The sequence below is a fragment of the Schistocerca nitens genome, chromosome 1, assembly GCF_023898315.1.
Source record: "Schistocerca nitens isolate TAMUIC-IGC-003100 chromosome 1, iqSchNite1.1, whole genome shotgun sequence".
In the NCBI taxonomy this organism is placed as follows: Eukaryota; Metazoa; Arthropoda; class Insecta; order Orthoptera; family Acrididae; genus Schistocerca; species Schistocerca nitens.
The window spans coordinates 1,298,764,437-1,298,791,517 of NC_064614.1; the positions used below are offsets into that span (position 1 = coordinate 1,298,764,437).

General features: G+C 44.6%; 1 protein-coding gene across 6 annotated transcripts in view; it reads left to right on the top strand.

Moving 5' to 3' along the window:
- Window positions 1-1,124: 1,124 nt before the first annotated feature.
- Window positions 1,125-27,081, top strand: part of LOC126202245 (phosphofurin acidic cluster sorting protein 2) — a 732,246-nt gene continuing 706,289 nt past the window's right edge. For all 6 annotated transcript variants that reach the window (XM_049936847.1, XM_049936849.1, XM_049936850.1 and 3 more), the window contains exon 1: window positions 1,125-1,235. In XM_049936847.1, coding sequence (XP_049792804.1) covers window positions 1,126-1,235 — 110 coding nt within the window. In that variant the 5' untranslated portion in view covers window position 1,125. The remainder of the gene's footprint in view (window positions 1,236-27,081) is intronic.

The window sequence follows — 27,081 nt, forward strand, 5'->3', positions numbered from 1 at the left end:
CAAGCACTGCATGGACTCGTGCGTGATATGGGTGCAATTGTTGTTCGTGGAGTACTCGACCCACGCTAGTATGTGCAGCGTCCATATCACGTCCAACACGATGAATAGTTGTTGTGGAACCCGCTGCAACGCCTTAACAGTACCTCCGCTTCAAAATCGAGCGTGCGAGTGGTCCTAATGTTGCCAGGTCCCTCGTTTCTTCTTTCCAGTGAACAAGTCTCCTGCATTCGTCGATCGAGAGAAATAAACACACGTCGTGATGGATACTGCCTGTTAGGAAATCGTTCCCTGCACAGCCTTTCAGCAGCGGAGAGCATTGCATCGTATTTTCCATACACTGGGTGCATATTTGGCTCGTCCTTTTGGTTTCCTTGTAGGAAATAAAGAATGTATATATAAATGAACAGCACAGTAAACTTGTACCCAAGTTAGTTGCAGATAAACTGAAAAACAGTAGTGCTAGACAAAGCGGTAGAGAAGTTTACTTCCATATCTCCTTACGCTGACTGCTCCGATCCATCTCAAATTGTTCAGTGGAGTATTCGCTATGTCCTGTTACATTTTTGCAAGCACTTACGGAAACACACTGTATAGCAGATCTTTTGAGTAAATTGTTTACGTTTCTTGCGTGTTAGTGGAAAATTATTTTATGCACATCAAATTAATTTAGATGTTTCGATATAACAAATACTCTGAAATTAGGATATGTTTGAACTATGTAATATGACTGTTGAATACCCCATTAGGTATCTAGTTCCTTTCATAAGTTCCAAATAAATAAAATAAGAGTTGGAACTAAATTTATAAAGAAAACTAAATACCACTTGAATTATTTTACGTAAAAGGCTGTACGAACCAGTCGTAGGAGACAATGTAAAGGCAGATTAGCTGATTAAATGTTTATGCTGACAGTAATCAGTTTAAATTCACACGGTAAGCCGCTAAGCGTATTTGATATTAGCGGTCTCCTGCAGTACTTCTCGTTGTGAATTGACGCAGTCCGTAACAGATGGCACTACAAGCAGTCTACGGAGCTCCATCCGTTCAGCGCGCTCTGTACGAAGATTTGGAAACCAATGCTATAATCTCGCCCGGCCGGAATATCTTTGGTCAGTCGGCGTAAACATGGCGGAAAAGGCGAGTAAGCCGCCGCCAATCGTGGGGATGAAGCCCGTTCCTATGAAGCTTTTTGCCACATGGGAAGTGGATAGAACTCCCTCGAACTGCATTCCAAGGTAAGACGCGCACAAAAATCAGATAGTCAAAGCAAATTACCGTTTTTTTCGCCTGCTCCTCTCACTTCGATATTGGCACTGACGTTCGTTGACATTGTCAGTGAACCGTGTCTCGTGGAGTACCTTGCCGCCAAATATTGTTTGTAAATCCTTGTCAGCATCTTGTTGTGTTTGCCATTGGAGAGACAACGAGAAAGAAATATTAGTACGTCACGAAATGCATCGTAGACTCCCTCTTGTTGGCTTACAGCTTACATGTCAACAACGGCCGTTATTCTTACTGGATCGTGTTTTGTTTACTATTTGATGATGCTGCTTGCAGTTTTTTGCTGAAGTCTTACTGTGCTTAGTGTGTTTAAACTCTATGCTCAGGGATTAATGAATCAAAGTTATATGCATACGTCGTCTGAGCATTTATATTTTGAATGAATGATTCATGGAATGGTGTACTTGTTTATGTTTATATTATGTCAAAATATGGGAGTGACGTATGTGTCTTACAGTTTATACGTACAGAAGTTTATGCTAACTCCCTGGGTACTGTTTATAAAACGAAGCAATGTTATTTTACAACTTATGCTAATTCTGTTAAGCATAATGCTTTGTGCTATGCTTAGTTTGGTAAGACAGTGCAGTCATTGTTTGAAATTCCACTGTAGTATACTTTGGAAGGCGTAAGCGCTGCAGTGTAGTAAGAATAATAAATATATAGCTGAGACAGTTCGTTGCCTTTATCAAGTAATATATACGTTATTACGTTGTAAGGATCCGTTTCTGAGTTTGCGCTTTTGCCATGAAATATGTTTGGCTCCTACGAACAGCCAGCTGACTTGTCATTCGTGCTTGGAAGGCATACAGCACGGCGCAGAGTAGATGTGAAATACCATTAATAAAATTATATTTGAAGGAAATCTGAATTTTTGTGTTTTGTCGAGGTAAGCGTCCAGTCTTTCCAAACAAGGATAATGATTTTTTTTTGTCGGTTGTTTATTACCTTTTAAATTCGTCACTAACATGTGGAACAGAGAGCTAAGTTAACAATAGCAATTTCATCATGACAGCAGTTTTTATTATGAACAAAGGAACACAGTTATTATAGTAGTATGCCGGTATACTTAGCGCTCTGAAGTAAACAGTAAGCGCGCGAAATCATACTGAGGGGCTTCCTGGGTTATGGTTAGACACCATATCGCTCAACTGTAATATGACATCTGCTGATTCTCAAATACCTCAAGTAACAAATTTGGAAGCCACTTCTGCAAGAGCTTTGCTTCTGACAGATGCAATGTCAGTTGCCCACTATCTCTGTTTATACAGTAATATGAAGGTTATGCAGTAAATTGAAAACTACTAAGACCTTTAGATAAAAAGGCTGTTTTCTTAAGTTGGTTGCGGCTGAGTAATATTAAGGGTTGATATTTTGTACATGACTGTGTTTGACAGAAATTCCTGTGCTTAACGATATTTCTACACTTCCTACGATTCTGCAGAACGTGTTCTATACCTTGCGGGTGTCATTTGCAGCAGCATGGCAATAAGTACAATAGGTACTGAATCTGCGAGCACTTATATTAAAAAATCCTCTATAAGATTTTTAAAATGTTCATTTTCTGCTATGAATGGATTCTTGCTTTTGCCACTTGGTTTATAGATGTTGAATCATTTAAATTTTGTGCCGTCTTCGTCTTTCTGGGGTTCTGTTGACCGGTACAAAATGTAGACATTCGTGCACACCATTTTTTAGCTACATGATTACACTCGCGGAATAAGTCGGTAAATATTTATTCTGTTCCAAACCTTTATGCGGCAAGTATCAGCAAGTCGTGCCTTCGGTAGCACAGCATGAACTCGTATCGTGCCTCTGAAAGTGGGGTCATTGGTGGTTTACGAGTTTTAAAGATTACAAGAGAGTTATATTTTTGACACGATTGTTCGACAACTTCCCTACTTATCTTCTGCAGGTGTTGGTCGCTGTTTGGACTCTTGCGAAACTGTGAATGGGCGTATCTGTGCGTCTTCCTAGCGTATTCTGAATGCTATTACACTGTTTCGGCTGCAGCGAAAATAAATTCTGCAGAACTATTTGCGAAATAATCACTGAACTGCCTTCAACGGCTCTGTCTTTGAACTTCTAGTAGGCCCTACTCCCGCGAAGGGTCCATAGCGTCCGTGGTAGTAATGCGTTATCTATTGTTAACTGTTACGAGGCCCTCTCAATGTAGACGCCTGGTTTGTTTCAATCGCAAGTAAGTAATTAAAAAAAGTTTCTTGGCGACTGCCTATTTCTCTGGACGTGCCGCTAATTTCCAGTACGTGTGGTAATTCTGCAGGGCTTGAGTCTTGTGCGAGCTTTTAGTTAAAGCAGCCCTTGCACTTAGTGCTTGAATAAATGGACGCCCAATGAAAATTGTAGTTTGTATAAGGAAATATACTACGCTGAACAAGCATAATTTAACTCGTTCCACGGAAAGTGGGACATACGTGTGACCTGTGCGAAGTGATATCAGGCGTTAGTAACTGGATGTTTCTGGGAAAGTGTTTGTACACCGTATAGTATGACACTTCGAAACTCGAACGTCACCAGAAATCAGATAATAGAATTGTATCGAGACGTAAGGGTTACTGACCTGAACTATAATCCAGACTGTAAGTACGCACGCATCGACCGTTAGATTTAAAAAATTTATTCACATACGTCATGTACGCATTAGAACGTTGCTCACGAGCCGAAACGCGGTCATTGGTGTAAATTGCCATTAGTGGCATAAATTACGGTCGCGTAGATACCGGAACGCGCCGTTGGTTGCGAAAATTACCGAGGAAAATCCTGCAGTTACAATTACGAACCGAGCGCAGCATCACTTCAGTTTTTTCAGTGCAGACGGAGATAGATGGATTGTACATTACTAGAATGGAGCTACAATTTTATTGTAGTAATTTTCGTCGTTCAGTCCTGTGCAGATCATGTCATTCATCTCAACGCTCTATATTACTAGTGTATTTTATCAGGCAAGGTTATGGTCACGTGCTTTTGTAGTCCGAGTCAGGTAATCACCAAAACTTTGTTATACTCGAAACATGAAACGAGAGTTACGGTGCAGTACTACAAATTATAATTGTTGAAGTTATAGTTTATATGAATATTGATTGACGAAAGCCACCACAGATGTTTTATTGCACATTTATTGTCATTAGCGGTTTCCCACTTAGATCATGAGGTTGCGGAGTTGTGCCAATATCGTGATACAAAAGGTACGGTTGTCACATATATTAGAGACAAAACTGGCACCAGTAGCCACAAATGCAGCTGTGGTGGTTTACATTGATAATTAATATTAGGTTGGTGCATAAGTTCGTTGCGTTTTTGTTTTGCATGTTGGTATCCCGGTTGCTTTGGGTTTATTTATCGACTGTTACTGTTTATTTGTAGTTCACTTTTGCTGTTTTTTTTTTTTTTTACACAATGTCATTTTATCATTTGGTCGTAGTGCGTGGACCTGTGGACGCTAGAAAATGGAGTGCCAAGTGGAGAAATCGCAACATTTCGGACATATTCTTCTGTTTGAGTTCAGTAGAGGGGTGATAGCAGCGGGGGCATCCAGGGGATGATGCCATTGGGCAGAACACGGCAGGGAAATGACTTTCTCGTTTTGACATTACTGACGTCACTTCCGGGAAGACCTTCCGGGTGTGATGATCATTTAAACGCATTAGTCCATAATTATCTACAACAGTACTGGCAAATGTGAATAACTGTGGTCATTCCACCATCGTGCGTCATTTACGTGCAAGGTTAAAAAAATCGAGTGTTTGGATACAGAATGCTCCAAGCCAAAATCACAAAAATCAGCGGGTAGCCATATGTGCGTCACTACATGCTCGTGAACAACGACTATTGCTATCTTGTGTCATTACGAGAAATGGTTTCCTTATGTTAGGGAAGAAGGGAATGGCTGAGCCCAAACGAAGCAACAACTCCCGTACAAAGACCTGCGCACATGAGCAAAAGGTATTTTTTATGCATGTGGTGGAACAGCGACTGTCTAGTATAGTACCAGTTGCTTGCCCGAAGTGACGTTTATTGCCAAACAACTGAGAGGTCTTGCAGACGCAATCGAAGAACAACCACAATGACTGCCTGAAGTCATGCTTCTCCACGACAGTTCATTCTGCTAGACTGACCAAAAAACGCTATACGGTTGGGAAGTCATTCCGCACACACCTTATTAATCTGAGCTTGCGCCCTCAGAGCTTAACCTTTCCCGCTCTCTATCGAACAACCTTCGAAGAAACTACCTTTCCAGATGAAAATGCTTTCCGAGCATGGAGGAACGAGTTCTTCGCCTCAAAACCACTTGATTTCTACGGTCGCGGAATCTGTGTAAATACTGCAGGAGAATATATAATTGACGACTGAAGTCTTGGTTATGTGTATCTGCTGTGTTTATTAAACTAATGGAAAAAAGCTACGAACTCGTGCAGCAGCTCAATATTGGTGTTAATCAGGTGTTGTCCACAACATGATAAAAATTATTGAATTTTGCTCAAGAAAATACACTTACTGTTTTCATAGCTAGATAAATACTTATTATTTTAAAATACAGATACGTGTAAGGTTAGTAACGAAGAAGTTACCAAAATAGTAGAATAACAAAGGAAGTTTTCCATTGAGCTTGGGGCAGCAGCGGAAATTACAAAGGAAACAAGAGTGTTACAAAGCGCTACAACACAGATGAAGGGGGCAAAAGGATACCTGGAAAGGACGGATAAGTACAACAGAATATACGAAGACGATGTGTTGATTTACCTCGCCAATGAGAAACGCCTTATTGTGAATACAATAATGGTGGCAGAAACCCTATTACTATGTACACACACGGAGACACAAATAACCAGCAGATCTTGAAGACTCATATTCTCATGTTCCATTAACTCTCACAGCTAGCAGCCTCGCAGTGAATCATCTGATGCATCATTACTACTTTCATATGTTTTTACCGCAATTTTTGTCCGGTTTGTTACTTGGCACTCAAAACTGATCCACCAGTTTAAGTTGTAAGACACGTGAAATTTCCGTAATCAAGAGCAATGCGAAGTCCAGAAAAAGGATCTGAAGGTGGAAAGAAGGATAAAGTCTGAAACATTCGTTTAGTACGCTGAAATCTAACTGAGCGGCGTTGAAATAGTGGAAGGGCAGTGAAGAACATCTGTATTACCCGACCTAGGTAGATTGCATAGGCGTAGGGCTGCAAGGAAAAGCTCAAAAGTGTCAGTCATGAGCATGATGACGTGTAACAGTTGGTTCTCGTGGTTTAGGTTTGTGTTTCCAATCTTTTCTCCTTCTCGGCCGTTTTAGTAACTGGTTCGGCGAACTGAAATTCTCTTCGGAAGGAGACGACGTTTTTTTGTTTTTTCTTCCAAACAGCTGGCATTACTCAAACAAGCTATGTGACACTGAGAATGAGAATACTCAAAAAATGTCGAATTATCAATTTCTAGCGCCTCGTTAATTTTTGCGGTTAGAACCTCACCGCATCAGAGGCCCGTTGCCAACTTGACTGCACAGGTCGACCGATCCACGACTCGCTCCGTAGCCAAGCTTTAAATCACGAATCGCTTTACCACGGACAGCAATTGAAATTCCCCGTGTACGATTCACGGTGCAAGATTCCGGAAATCACTGTGTAACATTTTTCGATGTGCTGTCGCTACATATTTTCGTTTTTAAAAGTTTAATGCCGAGAAAATAGTTAAGTACGAAAAGAAAAAGATCATGGTAACGTCTGATATCTTTCCACCAAGCTAACCGGGGACGGGGAACATCAGTTTATCGTTGTTTTCATAAATCAATATAGCAGAATGCTCCTGAAATATAGCAAATTTTTCTTTCCGCGTCCCCTTTTTTTCACTCGTCTTAGCAGTGGCGAGCTGGTCGGTAAATTTTAGGTGAACACGGCTAGTGCCTAAAACGAATTACGTTCTCGAATTAAAAAACTGCGGTAATCTGTTCGCCTTATATATACTGGGTAAAAAGAAAAGCGTCTGTAAGTGAAAAGTGTTATCGACGTATTTAAATCTATACCTCCAAGCACATTACAAGATTATTTTAAGCGTTAGAGGAATGTTGGTTCAATATTGTTATATTAGTCGGGTTATATTCTGTATTATACACGTAAATGACCACAACTCCCGCCGGGAGAAACTACACTTTTAGCGTATTCTAAAACCTGTGCCATAGGTTTGCTACCCCACATTACAGTCGTATTTGTTCTCGGAAGAAAAGCACAGCTTTTTATGTAGATCAAGACCTTGGCTATATCTTAAGTAACAAGATGAGTGTGGATGCGATCATGATGTTGCGTGTGTTGTCCGGACGCATAAGCGAACTGTTGGGTAAGGTGTTTTAAATATTTTAAATATGTTTGAGCGGTCCGTTCAGTGTTGAGTTTCGGGTGTTTCTTATTCCTTTCAGTTGATCCATTAGTGGTACACCTATGTAATTGCTACAAATTCTCGTTTGTGCTTGATTTTCAGACAAATTTTAACAAAAACTTATTTTATGTTTATATAGCATTTGCTAATGGAACCTGATCTGTGCATGTCGTTGCTTACCTCGCCAGGCATAAGGCACAATGTAAAAAATACAGACTCTAATGACCCGTGAGAACCCTCTAAAGACGAAATCATCATCTGGTGTTTGGGTCAAACCCTTCTAAATATGGCACGAAATTAATTTTAACTCTATAGAAACGTGAATCCTACGCGCTTGTATGCAGTGACTTGTCTCAAGGATAGCCTCCATTGCGCGCTGTATAGATACGAGAGAGAAAATCCGTCTTAATTCGTACTGAACTTCAAAATCACGAGAGATAAGCGTTGTAAGGTACCAGTGTCAAGAAGTAAGCTGCTTTCATTTGGACGCTCTGTAGGATACATATTGTTCACAACTTTTGAGAGTTACGATTCATCTCGTGCAACCAAATGCAGTCTCCATGGGATGATCGTCCACGTCTCAGGAGTGGGAGTCGCGCAGTAATGGAGGTTCTGCAGAGCATTGTACGTAGAAGCGCTTTTACGGCGTGGGTCGTTAAGCCCTGTCCTTGGTTGGCAGCAGTTTTCTTGCAGTTCTTCGTTATCTGTTACGAACTGTACCTTTCATTACTGGCATTCAGCACACGTGTAAGCTGCCACTAGTTCTCGAAACGAGTGACAACCCCGTTGTGATTGGAGTGTTTCTCTTCACAACTCAAAGGTGCTTTGTGTGACACACCCGTGGTTTCCCTTTGCTCCAGAGGCTGTTCGAACTAGTTGTCATCGTCACTGTTTCGTTGTTGGAAGTGTAATACCGGATGCACACCGATGAGCCATGAAATTGTGACCGCCGACTTAAGTGTTTGCCTACCTTTGGAACGCAATATAGCAACAATACTACGTGCCACGGAATCGACAGGCCAGTGTTAGGTTTCAGGAGGTATGTGGCCCAGGTGTCTGCGACCCGGTGAGGCAGTTCACGTGAATTGCGGGCCTGTGGTTTGTGCGTGCGAACTTGGCGCCCGGTAACGTCACATGTTTTCCATCTGGTTCGGATCAGGTGACTTTGGTGTCAAAGACATCAACGTGAGTTCACTGTCACGCTGGGGAGTTATCCTGCTGGAAGGTCGGCACCTGGTCCGCAAATATGTTCATGTAGGCCATACCTGTCACGGTGCCTTCGCTTACTACGACAAATCTCGTGGAATAGCAATTGAATGGCCCCCATAACCCGAGACTGCCGCCACCAGCGTGGGGCATGTTCCTAACAACCGTTCACCTGGAAGACATCGACGTGCTGCGACAAGAAACGCGATTCACCCGAGCAGGTGACACGTTTCCACTGATCCGAGGTCTGATCTCGATTATCTCGTGCCCACTGCTGTCGTAATTGACGATGGCGTTGGATTAACACGGGTGCGCCGAGCAGTCGTCTGCTGCTGCGGAGCGCCGCGTTCAACGGTGTGCACTGGACGGTGTGCTCCGAAACACTTGGGGCAGCATTCCAGTCTGCCTAGCTTTACACGGCGGGCGATCTCCCAAGCGCTGCGCTCTGTGACGATGCACGGATGTCACCAGACACCTCGCCGCTCACCCGTGGTTTCCCCTTCCTTCAGCCACTTTTCGCGGATGCTCACAACAGCAGCACGAGAGCAGCCGACCAGCTTTGCCGTTTCCGAGATGCTACTTCCCGAGCATCGAGCCACAAGGATCTTCCCTCTGTTATGTCAGTGGATTTCCCCATTTCCGGTCTGTACCGTCGCTAGAATGGTTTCCAGTTCGCCTCTGCTTGTCTTATACGAGGAGTGTGAGGAAAGTAATGAGACTGACAACGCTGCGAACGGTCAGGCAGCGCTGTGTTGCTGTACTCATTTAGACCGGTGTGTTCAGCCCTTCCAGACGCTCAGTCAGAATCTCAGCTCCGTGCAGCCATCACGTGATTTTTGAGAGCGCCATTAGTGAAGTTGCGTTTTTGTTGTGTGTTACGAAAGTGGAATAGCAGAATTTAGAGCAACGTTATGCCATCGAGTTTTGTGTTAAACTTGGGCAGGCCGCAAGTGTGACCTTTGAAAAGGTGAAACAAGCCTGTGGAGAACATTCCTTATCAAGAGTAAAAGTTTTTCACTGGCGCAGATCATTTTTTGGACGGCCGAGAACACGCTGGAGTCGAATCTCGCTCAGGGAGACGCCCTACATCTACGTGGCTATTCTACAAATTACACAAGTGCCCGCATTCGGGAGGACGACGGTTCAATCCCGCGTCCGGCCATCCTGATTTAGGTTTTCCGTGATTTCCCTAAATCGCTCCAGGCAAATGCCGGGATGGTTCCTTTCAAAGGGCACGGCCGACTTCCCCGTCCTTCCCTAATCCGATGAGACCGATGACCTCGCTGTCTGGTCTCCTTCCCCAAAACCAACCAACCAACACAAGTGCCTGGCAGAGGGTTCATCGAACCTCCTTCACAATAATTCTGTTATTCAAATTTCGAACAGAGCACGAAAAAAAAAAAAAACCTATATCTTTCCATGCGAGCTCTGATTTCTACACACACCAAAAAACGTTTTGCATCCCCTCGGTTCCGAGAGTTCCGGAACCTGTACAGAAAATTGGAATAGAGATCAGCGTGAACATCATTTCCGCCCATTTTATTGCTCGTGAAAACCACACTTTGCATGTTTTACCGCCAGACAACGACACCTTCCGAGGTGGTGGTCCAGATTGCTGTACACACCGGTGCCTCTAATACCCAGTAGCACGTCCTATTGGATTAATGCATGCCTGTATTCGTCGTGACATACTATCCACAAGTTCATCAAGGCACTGTTTGTCCAGATTGTCACACTCCTCAACGGCGATTCGGTGTAGATGTCTCAGTGCTTGGTCGTTCACCTCGTCCATAAACAGCCCTTTTTAGTCAATCCCAGGTATCTTCGATACGGTTCTTGTCTGGAGAACTTGCTGCCCACACTAGTCGAGCCGTGTCGTTATCCTGAAGGAAGTCATTCACAAGATGTGCACGATGGGGGCGCGAATTGTCATCCATGAAGACGAATGTCTCGCCAATGTGCTGCCGATACGGTTCCACTGTCGGTCGGAGGATGGCATTCACGTATCGTACAGGCGTTACAGCGCCTTCCATGACCACCAGCTGCGTACGTCGGCCACACATAATGCCACCCCAAAACATCAGGGAACCTCCACCGTGCTGCACTCGCTGGACAATGTGTCTAAGGCGTTCAGCCTCACCGGGTTGCCTCCGGACACGTCTCGGACAATTGTCTGGTTGAAGGTATATGCGACACTCGTCGCCGGAGATAATTTGATGTCCGTCCTGAGCGGTCCATTCGGCATGTTGTTGAGCCTATCTGTGCCGCGCTGCGTGGTGTCGTGGTTGCAAAGACGGACCTCGCCGTGGACGTCGGGAGTGAAGTTGCGCATCATACAGCCTATTGCGCACAGTTTGAGTCGTAACACGACGTCCTGTGGCTGCTCATAAAGCATTATTCAACATGGTGGCGGTACTGTCAGGGTTCCCCCGAGCCAAAATCTGTAGGTAGCGGTCATCCACTGCAGTAGTAGCCCTTGGGCGGCCTGAGCGAGACATGTCGACAGTTCCCGTCTCTCTGTATCTCCTCCACGTCCGAACAACATCGCTTTGATGCACTCCGAAACGCCTTGACAGTTCCCTTGTTGACAACACGAGCCATATACTCCCTTCCTGGCGGAATGACTGGAACTGATCGGCTGTCGGACCGCCTTCGTCTAACAGGCGCTGCTCATGCATGGTTGGTTACATCTTTGGGTGGGTTTAGTGGCATCTCTGAACAGTCTAAGGGACTGTGTCTGTGATACAGTATCGTCAGTCAACATCTATCTTCCCGAGTTCTGGGAACCGGGGTGATGCAAAACATTTTTTGATGTGTGTATTTTATTGTGTGATCATTGTTGTATCCTGCCCACTCGTCTAATGTAGGGTGCCTAGGCAGCTGTTTTCTCGGATCACTAGACAACAGTTCAAGCAAATCTTATTAATGGCGTTTATTACAGTAAGTTAAATTGACAATCCTTAACTTTGCGTTTTCACAAAGAGGTGTCGTAAGCAATTGGCGACATGCAGATAATCAATGTCCTTTGGTATATACAATGTCATAGCATGGAAACAACTCATAAGTCACGGCTAGAGCGTTTGGATGACGGCTCGTCTTCAGTGCGGCCGCAACTAGGCCGAGCGGCGCTTTGTGTTCCCTTCGTACAGAGGCCGCTCCTGTCTTGGTGTCGTCGTAGTCAGCGTGCAGTTGGCTGACATCGTCTCACAGCCCCCTCTACTGTAACGATCCAGGCCGACGTGCCGGCGCTTGAGGTTACACTGGAACAGTCATTTGTCCCTGTGTAGGTGCACGTGGGCGTCAACAAAATATTTTCGCATTGGGAGGAGAAAGTTGGTGATCGAAATTTCGTGAGGAGATCCTGCCGCAACGAGAAACTCCTTTGTTTTAATGATGTCCACCCCAAATCCTGTATCATGTCCGCGACACTCCCTTCCCAATTTCTCGATAATACAAAACGTGCTGCCCGTCTTTGAACTTTCTAGATGTACTCCGCTAGTTCTATCTGGTAAGGATCTCACGCCGCGCAGCAGTACACAGAAGCGTAGTGTAGGCAGTCTGTTTAGTATAGCTGTTGCATCTTCTAAGTGTTCTGCCAATAAAACGCAGTCTGTGGTTCGCCTTCCCCACGGCATTCTCTGTGTGTTCTTTCCAATTTAAGTTGTTCGTAATTGTAATTCCTAGGTATTTAGTTGAATCTACGGCCTTCAGACTTGATTGATTTTATTATGTGACCGAAGTTTAACGGATTCCTTTTAGCACTGTGGATGACCTCACACTTTTCTTTATTTAGGGTCAAGTGGTAATTTTCGCACCACACGTATCTAAATCGTTTTGTAATTGGTTTAGATGTTCTGATAACTTAACAAGATGAAAAACGACAGCATCATCTGCAGACAACCTAAGACGGCTGCTCAGATTGTCTCCTAAATCGTTTATATAGATAAGCAACAGCAAAGGGCCTATAACACTACGTAGAGGAACGCCAGTTACTCGATGACTTACCATCAGTTACTGCGAGCTGTGAATTCTCTGACAGGAAATCCCGAATCCAGTCGCATAACTGAGACGATGTTCCATATGCACGCAGTTTGATAGCAAACCGCTTGTGAGGTACGCTATAAAAAGCCTTCTAGAACTCCATAAATACGGAATAACTTTTAAATCCCTCGTTGATAGCACTCACCACCTCGAGTGCATAAAGAGCTAGTTGTTTCATAAAAACAATATTTTCAAAATCCGTGTGGACTGTGTGTCAATAGACCGTTCTCTTCGAGGTAATTCATTATTTCGAACACATTATTTGCTCCAAAAGCCTGCTGCATACCATCGTTAATGAAATGGGCCTTTAATTTAGTGGACTACTACTACTACTCCCTTTCTTGAAAACTGGTGTGACCCGTACAACCTTCCAGTGTTTGGCTGCGGATCTTTCGTCGGGCGAGCGGCTACATACGATTAAGTGCGGGAGCTATTGCATCAACCTAAAAAACTGACCAAAACGTCGAACGTGTGCATGTTCCTGTGAGATAGTTCATTAAGGACCAAGTGTTACACAAACATGTCCCTGGAAAGCTCAGGAAGAGGATAGCTCGAGTGAGACCAGACATTGCACGGAAGTGGATGCGATGCTGAGCGTGACAGCGTGCCATGTCGCTCGGCCACTTCCATCACGGGATTTTTGACCTCAGAAGGTATTCCTGTTGTTCCACAGCCCCCCTATTCAACTGATCCGAGTCCTTGTGACATTTTTCTTCTCTCGAAATTGAAAAAAGTCTTAAAAGTAGTTATTTTGGGACTTTGGAGAACATTCGGTAGACTGTGACCGACGTGTTAAAGGTCGTGCCAGTCGAAGCCTTTCAGCACTGCTACCAAGACTGGGAACGACGACTCTGCTGGTGTACATTGAAGGGGACAGCGTTGCTGTTAAAAAAAAAAAATAATAGAATAAATGTCTCTCTGCTTTTCTGGCACACCTAGTATAGTTTCCCTGCCGCGTCACGTGCCCTCAAAGCCACCAAACGACGTTTAGTCTCGCGGTGGGCAGTGACGATCGTGTTTTCGCGTACCAGAGTGTGAAGCACACATAAGAAATAGTCCAAGTCAACATAAGGAACAAATATTGTCAGTTAGCTTGAAGTAGTCGTGTGAAAGACACGAATGCAGACGCTAACCGCTAAGAGTTAACTTCTCAACAGCGTTAGTGTGCAGAATCAGATCGCCGATCTTTACAATTCTTAAAGAGTCCACAAATCTTATGGTCTCACAACTGTGGCTGTCAAATGTATCACGTCTCTCGCCAACGATGTAGAGTATGCTGTAGCTCCCGTGCCTCAGTAAAGCAAAGCAGATTCTGCATTGGGAAGATCTGCTTGCGTTTGAGAAACTTAGTCATTTGATCCTCGAGAAGGTTAGCGGTTTGCCGTGATGTACGAGTCAGTCAGTGGTGCGGTGTCAGGTCTGCATTCCTGTGCTCTCTCTGAGGCTGTGACGTCTTGTGCGTATGAGTAGTGTCTACTGTGCACGTACTGGCCCAAGTGTTTGCATACAAACTAATAATGTTCTCAATCCGAAGGTACGCCCTTAAATTCCTCGACCCTCGAAATGGTTTAGAAAGCCTGTTATACGGGAACCCCCAGTTAAACACGCGCACACTCGCACACCACCAGAGACGAAAGAAGCGTCAGCCGACAAGAAAAAGAACAAGTCCTAGCAACGACTGAGGATCGAACCCAGAGTTGTTGACTTTGTTTGCTTCTGATTTACTTAGACACTATGCTACACATTTCTTTACAGGGCCCCTGTAAATGTATGTGTACACAGGGTGATTCCGTGATGATGTTACAAATTTTCTAGGATGATGGAGAAGAATGAACATATCAGTTTGAGGTAAGGGTCTCTCTACCGGAAACGAACGAGTCGAAAGTTATAAGCGAAAACCGTTCTGATAACTCTGGCAGTAGAATACGTGTAGTTACTGTTGTGAAGATTGTAGTGTAGGCAACTTTCAGAGGTGGTAGTCTGAACCAACCCGTGGAAGAAAACGACCAGTAAACAAGAGCTCCAAACTGCGAGCAGTTCTTCGTCTTCGCTACTGGTGAAACACATCTCCTCGATTGAACAAGTTCTCATCGTTCTTAAGGTAAGCATTTTAGAGTCCATATTTTCTAGACATTTTATTCGTGCTCGGGTCCAAACTGCCACCTACGAAAGTTGCCTACTCTACAGCCTTACCAACAAAAGTACCAGTTTTCGCTTATAACTTCAGACTCGTTCGTTTCGGGTAAAGAAACCCGTACTTCAAATTGATACATTTATCCTTGTCCATCATCTTCATCACTGAATCACGCTGAATATATATACATTTACAGGCCCCGGCGCCTGTAGCTTTGATGTTCCTGTGTAAAACTTGATCTTGTAAGGGGGGGGGGGGGGGAGTCCACACCGGCCGGCCTTACAGATTTCCTTCAAACGTTGTACATCTATAATAGGCCGTTAAAACAACTAATAGGGTGCACTACTCTGGGAATTCCGAACACTTTCCACAACAGAAGTTTTACGTAATTGTGCGTAGGTGCCGAACGTTAGTCATGTTGGGCAAGTGGTTTGGCATTCGAGCTACGTAAGGCGGACGCGTATGAGGCTCCCGCTCAAACTTAATTTTTAATCTAATTTTTTCCATCACTGGTCACTTTAATTTATGACATTTGAGAGGTAATATAATTTTCAAAAACAACTTGTATTTTCAGAAGTTTTAGTGAATTTCATGTTACTTGACTGCTTAACTATTTTTAATTAAATTTAATTATTAGAACAAACACATATATAACTATCTACAAGTAAACGAAGATACGCATAGTGTTTCCTGAAAATGTGTGCCTGTCGTGATTTGCGAAATCCTTACACATTCAATGCGGTAAGGTACCCGGAACTACTTTGCTCGCTTCGAGCTGCAGACACCTGCGCAGCGGTGAGGCTTCGTTAATGTAGCAAGAACGAATATTGTAGGTGCAAACTTTTTGAATATCGCAGAATTTACACTTGTACTACAAAAATTAAGTTTGAGTGGGTGTCGAACGGTCGCCTCATACGCATCCGCCTTACGTAGCTCGAACGCTAAGCACTATATGATCGTGTGACTGGGGCCTCCCGTCGGGTAGACCGTTCGCCGGATGCAAGTCTTTCGATTTGACGCCACTTCGACGACTTGCGCGTCGATAGGGATGAAAGGATGATGATAGGACAACACAACACCCACTCCGTGAGAGGAGAAAATCTCCGACCCAGCCGGGAATCGAACCCGGGCCCTTAGGATTGTCATTCTGTCGCGCTGACCACTTTTTTCTTAGTCTCATTTTGTTCGTTTTTCGTTCGTTGTATCTGCTCGGGGCGGACGTCGCAAGACGCCTGTTTCACTTCGTCGTTGATCTGTTAACTCAAGTTTTTTTTGTTATTACAGAGGGCAGCTAATCCTGTGACCGAACACGCTGAGTTACCGTGCCGGCAGGCACTCAGCTACCGGGGGCGGACGCTAAGCACTTAACCACCATGAATTCTTAAGTCGGGCACCTACGCACAGTTACATAAGCCACATAATAGACGCGTAAACCTTCCCTTGCGATTTTCTCGGAATTGCCAGAGTAGTGCACATACTGTTGTTTTAATGGTCTACTGAAGGTGTACAAAGTTTGAAGTGAATCATTCACCCCAACGTCCTGACCTCCACTTGTAAGTCCCCTCTACAACCTCGAGAACTGTGTAACATGAATTGTGAAACACACTGTATAATTTCGTAAGTATGAATAAATTTTAGTACGACAACATAGTGTAGCGTATGAGGAACGTCCATGGTAGGAAAACGGGTTATACACTGTATTTTCTTTCAGGCTACAGACGTGGAGCCAGTAGCCATTTACGAGTTTGAAGTCCATTTCAGCCGAAAGTTGTTCAGTTCGCCATGCATTCTCAGTTATTTCATATACTACTCAGTGCGTGTTTCTACTAAATTCTAGACGGAATACTCTGTGGTTCTCTGAAGCTTTTTTAGTACGTTACCGCGCGCCCACTCATTTTTTCTCATTGTGTTCTAGACATATGTAGGCTTTCCAATTAGTAGTACTTTTTGCAAAGTCTCATTTAGAGTACGTCAGATCTTCTGATCTCAGTCCTCATATTTGAGTCTAAGAACAGCTCAACTTCTGTCGTGTTTAACGTACCTTTCGTCTGCGGCAAAACTGAAAGGACGTGAAAAAAACTGCGTATAGCACCACGACGGATTCTCACATTAAGTTGCAGATCACTTCCTAACTGGCTGAGCGAGCTGGACAGCGATGCAGTGTTGCGTCCATAGTAAGGTCCTGGTTTATGACTGCTCTAATTTGAGTTCATGATAAGCAGTAGGCGCGCGCCGTGTTATATTTTTGGGTGGAAATCTTTGATTTCCTGAACAACATGAATACTTCTCGCTTATCAGGCCTCGTCAAGGCAGGCCATCACTATCGGGGGCAACGAACGCAGCTATCACTACGCGCTGTGACGCTCGCAGGTTCATGCGTTGCCAGCTGTTAGCTCTGACACACCGATATGGGACTCGGCAAAAAGCTTTTAATCGTACCAGCGCGGAGCTACAGGGCAGCGCGTTATCCCCAGATCGACGCGGGGACGTAAATCGGCTAAAATAATTCACTGTCAGGTACTCCGTCAAATTTGGACAAATTGTTTGCAGAACACGATTCGGTTATTCGCTGGAATTCAACATTACAGCACAGCCTAACCTATACAGACGCGACACTCACTGCTGTGAGAATTGTTACCGTCTTGACAGCCGGTGCGACACTAACGCCCCAAGCGGCGAGAAAGCTGCCCTAAAATCCAAATTTGTATTTCATTATTTTTCTAGATAATTAGGGAAATAGTTATTAAATTTTTGCGTTCCAAACATTAGTAAATTATCAAGAGACATGAATGATCCTCAAATAATGGAAAAACAGTGACTTAGGCTATAACTTAATGAAGATAAAATACTTGCCAATATGTGTATAATTGCAACTTATTCCATTGAAAACAGGAGAATATAAAATATTTCATGCGTCAGAATAATATATTTCCTTTTTGTCTGTTGTTATGAAAAGCACATTCCTTGGCACGCAACAACTTTGTAGGGAGCATAATGTTTCGCACGATCATATCACTTCACTTGACTTTCTAACACACAAATATTTTTATAAATGTAATTAACTTTGCTTCAAAAGCGAATGTGTTGAAGATTATTGATTGGCGACTCCATAGTGTCCTGTGCACTACGACCAGATAATGGGTATACTTGAAAGGAGAGACAGCATTGGTCGTATATTTTTGTTTATTATCGCAAAATCGATTTTCGGTCACTTAGTGACCATCTTCAGTGCTGTAATATATAACTTAAATTAGTAAGCACTGGTGTCAATAAGCTTACGGCGATCACATAGACCTATGTGATCGCCGTAAGCTTATTGACACCAGTGCTTACTAATTTAAGTTATATATTACAGCACTGAAGATGGTCACTAAGTGACCGAAAATCAATTTTGCGATAATAAACAAAAATATACGACCAATGCTGTCTCTCCTTTCGAGTGTTGAAGATTATTACTGTTTGCAACTCAGATGCAGCAGCAATCGTGGCATTGGTTTCTTCTCAGTTGGGAAACAATTTTGTTGCTTTTATTCTTTTATTATCTGCTACGTTAAATAATGTAGGTACTGCATTCCATACAAGTTCCCCATGTTCCACATTCACTGATTTGACTGGAAGTGTAGTGAAGAAAACTTTACGTTTTTGAATAGATATACGCCGCCATTCTGCTTAAAGGTCAGGCCTTCTGCTGTTTATTAGCAGTATTTTTGTTCTTAGTGAACACGACATTCTCCAGTAAATATCTGTACGTTACAATAAAATACAGTAAATATCTGTATGTTACAAGAAAATCGTAAATAAACTATTCTGTATGCAGCGGTTCACACCTTGTAGAGTCATTAGGAAACCTGTGGTCTCTTATTTTTGTTGTTGTTGCAATTTATTGCGCTACATACGCTCTCGTTTGTAAAAACTATTCTACAAATCATTGTAAAAAAAATAGGATTCTCTTTCACAAGATCTCGTCGAACTCAATGGTGTAGCTTCCTGGTCGCTTGACGCTATGCAGTCACAGTGGGTAACAAAAAACAGACGGAGTCTCGTGACTAGATTTTGATTAGTCGCACGCCAGAGATGTGAAACTTATTTAGTCTATTATTTGTTTTCTAAAACGAACATGAACACTTAGCGACAAACGTAAATTGAAGCACGCTCGAATAATTGAAATATTTACAGACTGTTTTGAACTTCACTTTGACCGATTACGTTAAATAAAACAAACTGGGTAAGTCCAACATTCAAAATAAACTTGTGAAGCACTTAAGTGGATTATTTATAATCCAGGTGCAGTGCCAATTTCTTGCGATCCCAGCAAGGCAACAAAATCCGGTGTGGAGTGTTGCTTAACAGGACTGTCAAATAGTCGAGTGTTTCATTTAGTGAGGAGAAGAAAGTCAGGGATCACTCTTTCGACACTAGTACAGTACATTGTCGTTCTGTTAATTGTCTAACACGTGAGATGAAACATTTCTTTTGCGTTGGTGCCCAGCCATCAGGTTTTAAAATCTCTTTGTACTTTCAGCGCTTTTAAGCACACCATGTGTCGCCGTAGGTCCTCTGCGTTATCCGCCATGGAACTGCCTCCTTACCGCTTTGTACAGTCCGCACAGCGCAGTGCGCCGTAAAGGTTGACTCGCCGGAAGGGCTAGAATCGTTTATCTCAACTCTCTGGTCTCTCATATCAAACCTCTCTTCTAATCTGCGCCGGACTGCTTCCTTATATTCTTTATTTCTGAAGCTTCTATCCACCGGACAACTAGTGAAACACGTTTAGCATTAGAGTATTATTCGGTCGTTCACAGCCCACTGTAGTCGTGTTCTACCATTTTGTGGTGACGCAAACCTTCTTCCGCCTATCCGTACCCGATTGTACACTCTGCAGTAGAAATTGCAGCCACAATTAAAGTCCGGTGCAGTACTGACGTGAATGAAATACAGCTTGCCGCATTTTTCTGTGTACCGTGAGGACACGCAGACGAGGAAATATTACTTCGATAATTACAGGAAACTGACCTTGTCAGTATTCCAGGTAAGATATGTTCCAAGGAAGCACGAAATCGTTTCTGCAAATATAAGTCGGCCGCTGTGGCCGAGCGGTTCTAGGCGCTTCAGTCCGGAAACGCGCTGCTGCTACGATCATAGGTTCGAATCCTGCCTCGGACATGGATGTGTGTGATGCCCTTACGTTAGTTAGGTTTAAGTAGTTCTAAGTATAGGGGACTGTTGGCCTTAGATGTTAAGTCCCATAGTGCCTAGAGCCATTTGAACCATTTTGCAAATATAATATGCTGGTATTATCTATAAATATAAAGCATGTTAACAAATGTAAGTTCGTAAATGTAGCTGAATAAATACCGCGCAGCCTTTATATGTAAACTGCGTCATGTTCGAATCTATGTGAATTTTTAACCGCTTTAACAGACACGTTCTTCTGATTCACAATTTGTGTATGAAGCCCTCCAGTGCTTTATATGAAACACATTTCGCTGATGTGTAGCTAATTTCCCCCAGAACAGGCGGCGGAATTTTGACTATAAAAGTCACTTCTGGTGGTGAATGGCATTCCTGGAGTCGAAAACTTAAATTTAGTGCTGCCTCTGTTTGACATCATACTTGAGAATTATTGACACAGTTTCACTGATATTACACGGTAATTGACTGACTGTTGCGACGAGTTAGATTTTCAAGCGCACCATTCGTTCTGCAATGGCGACGATGGTACACGAGAAACGTTGAATACCTTACCACGTCGCCTTCAGTCGACTTGCATTATTAATGCGCTGCGCCTCACCGTCAACAGGCTATTCGTGACCGTATCATCCGCTCATGGGAAATTGACGGCCATGGATGCCGGGACACGGTATAGCGTTCCTGAACGCACTGCGCGGCAGTGGATAAGAAGTTATCGAGATACTAGAGAACCCGGTAAGCACGTAGGAGCTTGATTTTAGCGTGTAACGTCACCTGTCGGGGATACGGTAAAATATTTATTTTTTTAAAAAACGCGATGCAATTCAAACGTACTCGGTCAGTGGATAAGGTTGCCAATCGTGACTGGCGGAATGTGATGGTTTCCGACGAATCGGTATTGTCCTTAGGCGAATGATGGTCCATTAACAGTATATAGGCCGTAAGGTGCTAGTTTCTACCCCAACTACATCCATGAGTCGTCTCTCAGTGGCCGTGCTTACATGAAATTTTGAGGACGAATGTGTTCACGTGGACTTGGAATGCTTCAAAGGATTGATGACCGACTCGGTGTTAAGAAGTATACCCCTGGTAAGATGAATATTATGATTACATCAGTGCGACAACTACGCCTAAGGGAGTTATGTTTCCAACAGGCCCAGTCACTTCTACAGTTGTCAGCTATGGTGCAGGAGTGGTTTTGCGTAACAGAGATTTCTTTCCTCGATTGGTCTCCTCTCGCACGAGACCTACACGGTATCGAAAAAGTATCTGAAGATACGAACTGGACTATGCGAGAAAGCTCTCCCGATTCGGTGCCAAAAACTAATGACATTTGGTCTGGAACGCCACCCTAGCTGCCTGAGAGGAGGTGGCAGGAAATGAAAGACTTATTACCCACTTCCTCGCAGATTGCAGTCAGTCATTAACGCTCGAGTTGTTTGGACGGGATATTAAGTGCTAAAGAAGCCGTATGCTGCGTCCTTTTTTGCGATAACCCGTACCGATACTACCCTACCGGCGTCTTTCAGTTGGTAACAGAATTTCAGGTTTACGTCAGAGGTCGACACCGATCGTGCGAGACCCGGCGAACCCAGTGGTGCGCGCCCGCTGAGCCACGCCCACCCTGTGCTGCCGCGGTACAGGGCGGCCGGCGATGGTGCGCAGGCGCCGACTACTCGCCGCTCTGCAGCCATCATTCGTGCTTCAGTTCACAGAGCCTCATTCTTGACGTATTGTGATAGCTGGGCTCTAATTCCTCCCACAGTCTTTGTACACTTGGAGAAATACAAGCTGTGAGTAAATCATCTTTTGACCGTGTTGCTCGTTCGCTAATCATTTCTGCTCCTGCCAGCTTTCGTAAGACGACCCTTGCCGCACCACACTGTAGCACACCTCTCTTAGAGTTGTGTAGTACGATGTTGTACGTAACACTTTTAAGGACTGAAAATATCTTTATAAGCGCCATAAACTGCCAGTTCTATTAATTTCGTGATTTTTTTTTATTGCAGTATTCTCAAAGTCGAGTCAAATTTACAAATGACTTTGCAATATGAGCCCACTTGTCAGTATGGCGTTGTTCCCCCTCTGGCGTACGTGCTTCAACTGATTCGACCGGGAAGGGTGACATAAGGTCATGGTTATCCTCTCCAGGGACGATCTGTGCCACAACTGTTGTAGCTACACCTCGATGTCCTAGATATTGGACAGGGGCAGAGGTGAAGCCCGAGCTCGTCCTACACGTGTCCTGCTGGGGGGGGGGGGGCAAATCTTGGGATATTGGTGTACACTTGAGTACCTCAACATTATGCTGATCACTAACATGACGCAGATAGCTCGTGGCGACATGCGCCGTGAAAAATTGCGTCTCGATACCGTCACATGAAAGGTAACGCACAAAGGCGCAGGATGTCTGTGATGATGTACTGTCGTGCAGTTCTGTCACTACCAGCCGTGACCTGAAGTCATGCGTGACCTCCCCACACCACGACGCCACGAATAACACTACTGTGGCCCTCCCCCGGCCGGGGTGGCCGAGCGGTTCTAGGCGCTTCAGTCTGGAACCGCGCGACCGCTACAGTCGCAGGTTCGAATCCTGCCTCGGGCGTGGGTGTGTGTGATGTCCTTAGATAGTTAGGTTTAAGTAGTTCTAGGTGACTGATGACCATAGTGCTCAGAGCCATTTGAACCATTTGTGGCCCTCCAAGACATTCGAAAAAGGTCGCCGCATTAATGGCCGACGATGGTCATCCACAGCATTGCAGACCCGTAATAGCATCCCGGTCACGGCGCCATTGGAAATGTAGCCGTTTCGTGTTGAAGTGTTAATAGCGGCGCCAAGCCCATCGTAACTCCACATCCGCCCTGTCGTCCGTGAACAAGTAATGGACACTCTGCTACATTCTGTGTCATCCCACAGTGCTGGTCGAGGCTAACAGGAGCTAGGCTAGGTAACTACATACTGGCCCTGCGAAGGGCGCCGTTAACATAACAGCACGAACGGCTGCTTTTGGAGTGGTGGGGTGGCCAGGAAGCACGGACTGCTGATGACTGGGGTTGCACTGTGTTCAGCGATGAATCGCGGTTCGACACTACCTCAGGTGACGGCCTACGTCGAGAGTGGCAGAGACCTGGGGAAAGGTCCATTCTTCCGATGCTCTAGAGGGTCCCAGCGATGTTAGTCCCTGAGTCATGGTGTGGGGAGCCGTCGGCTGTGACTTGATGTCACGCCTGGTAGTGGCTGAGGGAACTCTGAGAACACAGTAGTAAATCACGAACATCCAGCGTCCTTACAGTACAGTATCACGGTGCCATTTTTCAACAGAACAGTGCTCTTTCATGCGTTGTCCGTATGTCCATGAACTACCTGCGTGATGTTGATGTACTCCTGTGGCCAGGAAGATATCCAGATCTGTCCCCGATATGACATGTTGGATTAGCTCGGCGTTACCTTAGTCTCAGCGCCTGTACCTGGGATGTCAAGGATCTGCTTCAAAAAGCTGTCGGCCAGCTTGCCTCAGAAGAAGATACAACGGCATTGTGACACCGTTCCAAAGTGAATTAATGTATGCATCGAGGCTAAAGGGATACAGTGCCATACTGACAAGTTACTTGTAAATTTTACTCGTGTTCGTAGTTACTGAAATAATAGTGTGTACCCTCTCAGTCGGTGAAGTTTAATTTCGTTTCAGCCCCCACCCGCCCCTCATCTGGGTGCTTCACTTTTTTTTAAAGACAGTGTACTTTTAGGAAGATCCCGAGATGCGAGCACTGAAGTGGAATATGTCCGACCCTAACAGTTCGTACACCACCGCCAATTGCCTACTAGCAACTTTCGCCGATAATCACAATAGAAAAGAATGTACTTAAAGTCAAATACGGAATTAGTCACACAAAACCACCGCTCTCAGACTTGCGCAGAAACAAATTAAATTTGTTAGCAGTTTACCCTAGACAAGTCCAAAGTCCGTCACTTTTATCCAGTACCACTTCCAGCTAGGTAATGGCTCGACGCTCTGCAGTGAGTCCTTTTTTTTTTTTACCGAGCGAGTGCACGGTCACCAGTCCGCAACACTCTCCGAAAAGAACAAGGAAAGTGCGTAAGCAGGATTAGACGCCCGCACATACGATAGCACTTCCGAATGCATTTTAGGCTTTCCGTATCGGCGAAGTAACCTCGTTGATGACGAAGGATCACCTACTGAAGACTCTGCCCAGAGGGCCCGTCACTTGCCACCACAAACTGACGTGGGCTGCTAGATTTCGCGAGATCGCAACCACTCTGTGCAAACAGTTAACGTATTAGGCCTTTCAGGAGCGGAATATAGGCATTCTGATTGGATGTTTCATGCTCCTACTCACTGGAAATTACTGCCTGCTAGAAAGCCTCTTAAGAAATTTTTCTGCAAGTACATCGGCTAATGTACTGAGTATTGTGCTTCAGTACTGTGTAATAGCTGTCGTACCAGCCGGATCGATGTGTAGCTCAACACCACTATGTGCATGAGTACGGCCTTCCACTGCTAAGCAGTATCCATCCACCACAGATACGCAGAACTGAGACCCTCGGAAGGGATGACCACAATATACAAGAGAATGAGGAACTACCCATTCATCACGCCGTGCCTGTCTTACGAGGAATTGGGCTTCGTTCGAGGCACCCGCCACCACTACTGTACGCTTAACAGCTAGCAACACCAATGTAAGAGATCTCTGGAACAAGAACTGTCAACATATCGAAAAAAAGACGGGAATTTGAGAAATATAACTGTGATACTGTGGGTGTCAAACTTTACGTGGAACTGTGGGTCAAATTAAATACAGTCAGCACTGGATGTTGTCGGTGCTCTGACTCACTTTTTGTGGAGTCTCCGAGTTGCGTATGTGGTGCACTGAAATAAGAGTAGTGCGTTCTACGATGCCATAAGGGCTCATGGAATGGTTTTATGAATGTGAATGCCACAGCGGTGGAGTGGGTTAGAAGCTTAAATATTTGTCTGTTTGCTTTGTGTGGTGACATTCATCAAGTATTGTAAATATACTGCGTGTGTGTGTGCTATATGGACGATGATGACGACGACGACGACGATGATGATGATGATGATGATGAGCAGCCGTCACGCGTAGACTGCTCGCCTCTATGGTCAGTCTAGTCGATTCCAACCGCCACTCATTTACGAGGATCAAGGACAGTTCAGTTGATCTTCAGGGCGAACAAAATCTCACCCACCCTGAAACCAGAAACTCGATTAAGTGACTGCAGTAGCGAGCTGATCTAGCAAACCTGGGCGGCTAGAAAGAGCATTACTCTCTCTCTCTCTCTCTCTCTCTCTCTCTCTCTCTCTCTCTGTGTGTGTGTGTGTGTGTGTGTGTGTGTGTGTGTGTGTCGCTGCATGTTAGAGACAGCGATTCGAGCTCGTCAAATTACTTGGATCACTTCTTTCGACAAACTCTTTTAATGCACCGTATTTAGAATATGTTCACTTGGCTGTTGCATCGCCGCGCCTTTCTTGTCCGTTGTAATCCCGTGTACATATATTCATTCATATACATGTGTAAGTTTAATGTTTCTCGTTAAAGTGCGCTACGAGCCGTTTGTAGGTTTGCGCCGACGGTGCAGCCTGAACTACTAACGTTGGCCCACTTGTCACACTAACACAAATACGGCATGTGTTTGCCTCAAAGACTTGGCTACGCGTGTTGAGCATGCGCAAAGGGTATTTTTCCTTTCTTACGTCACCCACCACCCGCTGACAGCTCGTGGCGTGACGGCGACCTGTCAGTCAGTTACTGCGGCCTAAGAAGGCAGAGCACGGTGTCGACGTCTGGATTGAGCAGTGAGAGCCGGCGGTTGAACGGCCGCCCGCAGACGGAGAGGCCACGTGCGCGGCCTTGCTGCGGCTGGGCGGGACCAGGCCGCCAGCACGTGTGCACCTCGCTCCACTGTGCGTGCCGCGCCGCGCCGCGCCGGCTCCATCCAGCTGCTGCCTTTGTCTCTTCTGTCAGCCGAGAAGCTGCACGTCCTCACAGTACCGCCACCTAGCACACGTTTCTCGCTCTTACCGTCTACTGCAAACTCACCCGGAGTCAGTGACATTTCTGAAGTGTCAGGTCAGAGGGGTGTTCTGAACACAATGTCGACCAAATCCGCTCAATAGGCTGTGGAGTGGAAGGGGTAGGCTGGCAATACAACAGTGCATCACCATTGACTAGACACTCGTTTATTGAACACATAAGTCAGGTATTACCCAAAAGGAACAATCAGTACAAATTACAAAATAATATTCTTTTCCTGTAAGTCACTCAAACATTTAAACAGGCAAATAGCAATCATTTAACTGAAAGCCTTTAAGAAAGCAAGACTAGAAAATTTGAATGATGAGTTAAAATCATATTTAAATAGGCTCTGACCGAGCACATATTTTTTCATTTAAGGCGATCGAAATTAATTACATAATCCTCAACAACCATATTACATCCAAGACATTTAAGATTAAAAAGTGATATATAACATCAGAGAGCTGCAGTCCCAAGTTTTAAACAGCACGTTTCAGATGAACTGCACTGCAACAGTACAAGTCCCTCAGAGGATCTCCCCACACAGGAAGTAATTGCCGCAATCGACAAAATATCAACATCATTCCATGTACAGACCTTAAACAAACTAAAAGCTCTCTTAAGTTTGGTACAGTTAATTCCCTTTCAACATAACATACATCACAAGTCTAGCCCTAGGGCGGCACCGACACCCCGCAATTTAGCGCGCGAAAAACTACAGCGATGCACTCATCACGTATCCTTAACAAAATCCAAGAACAGAGAGCCGGCACCACAATAGCGGATCAT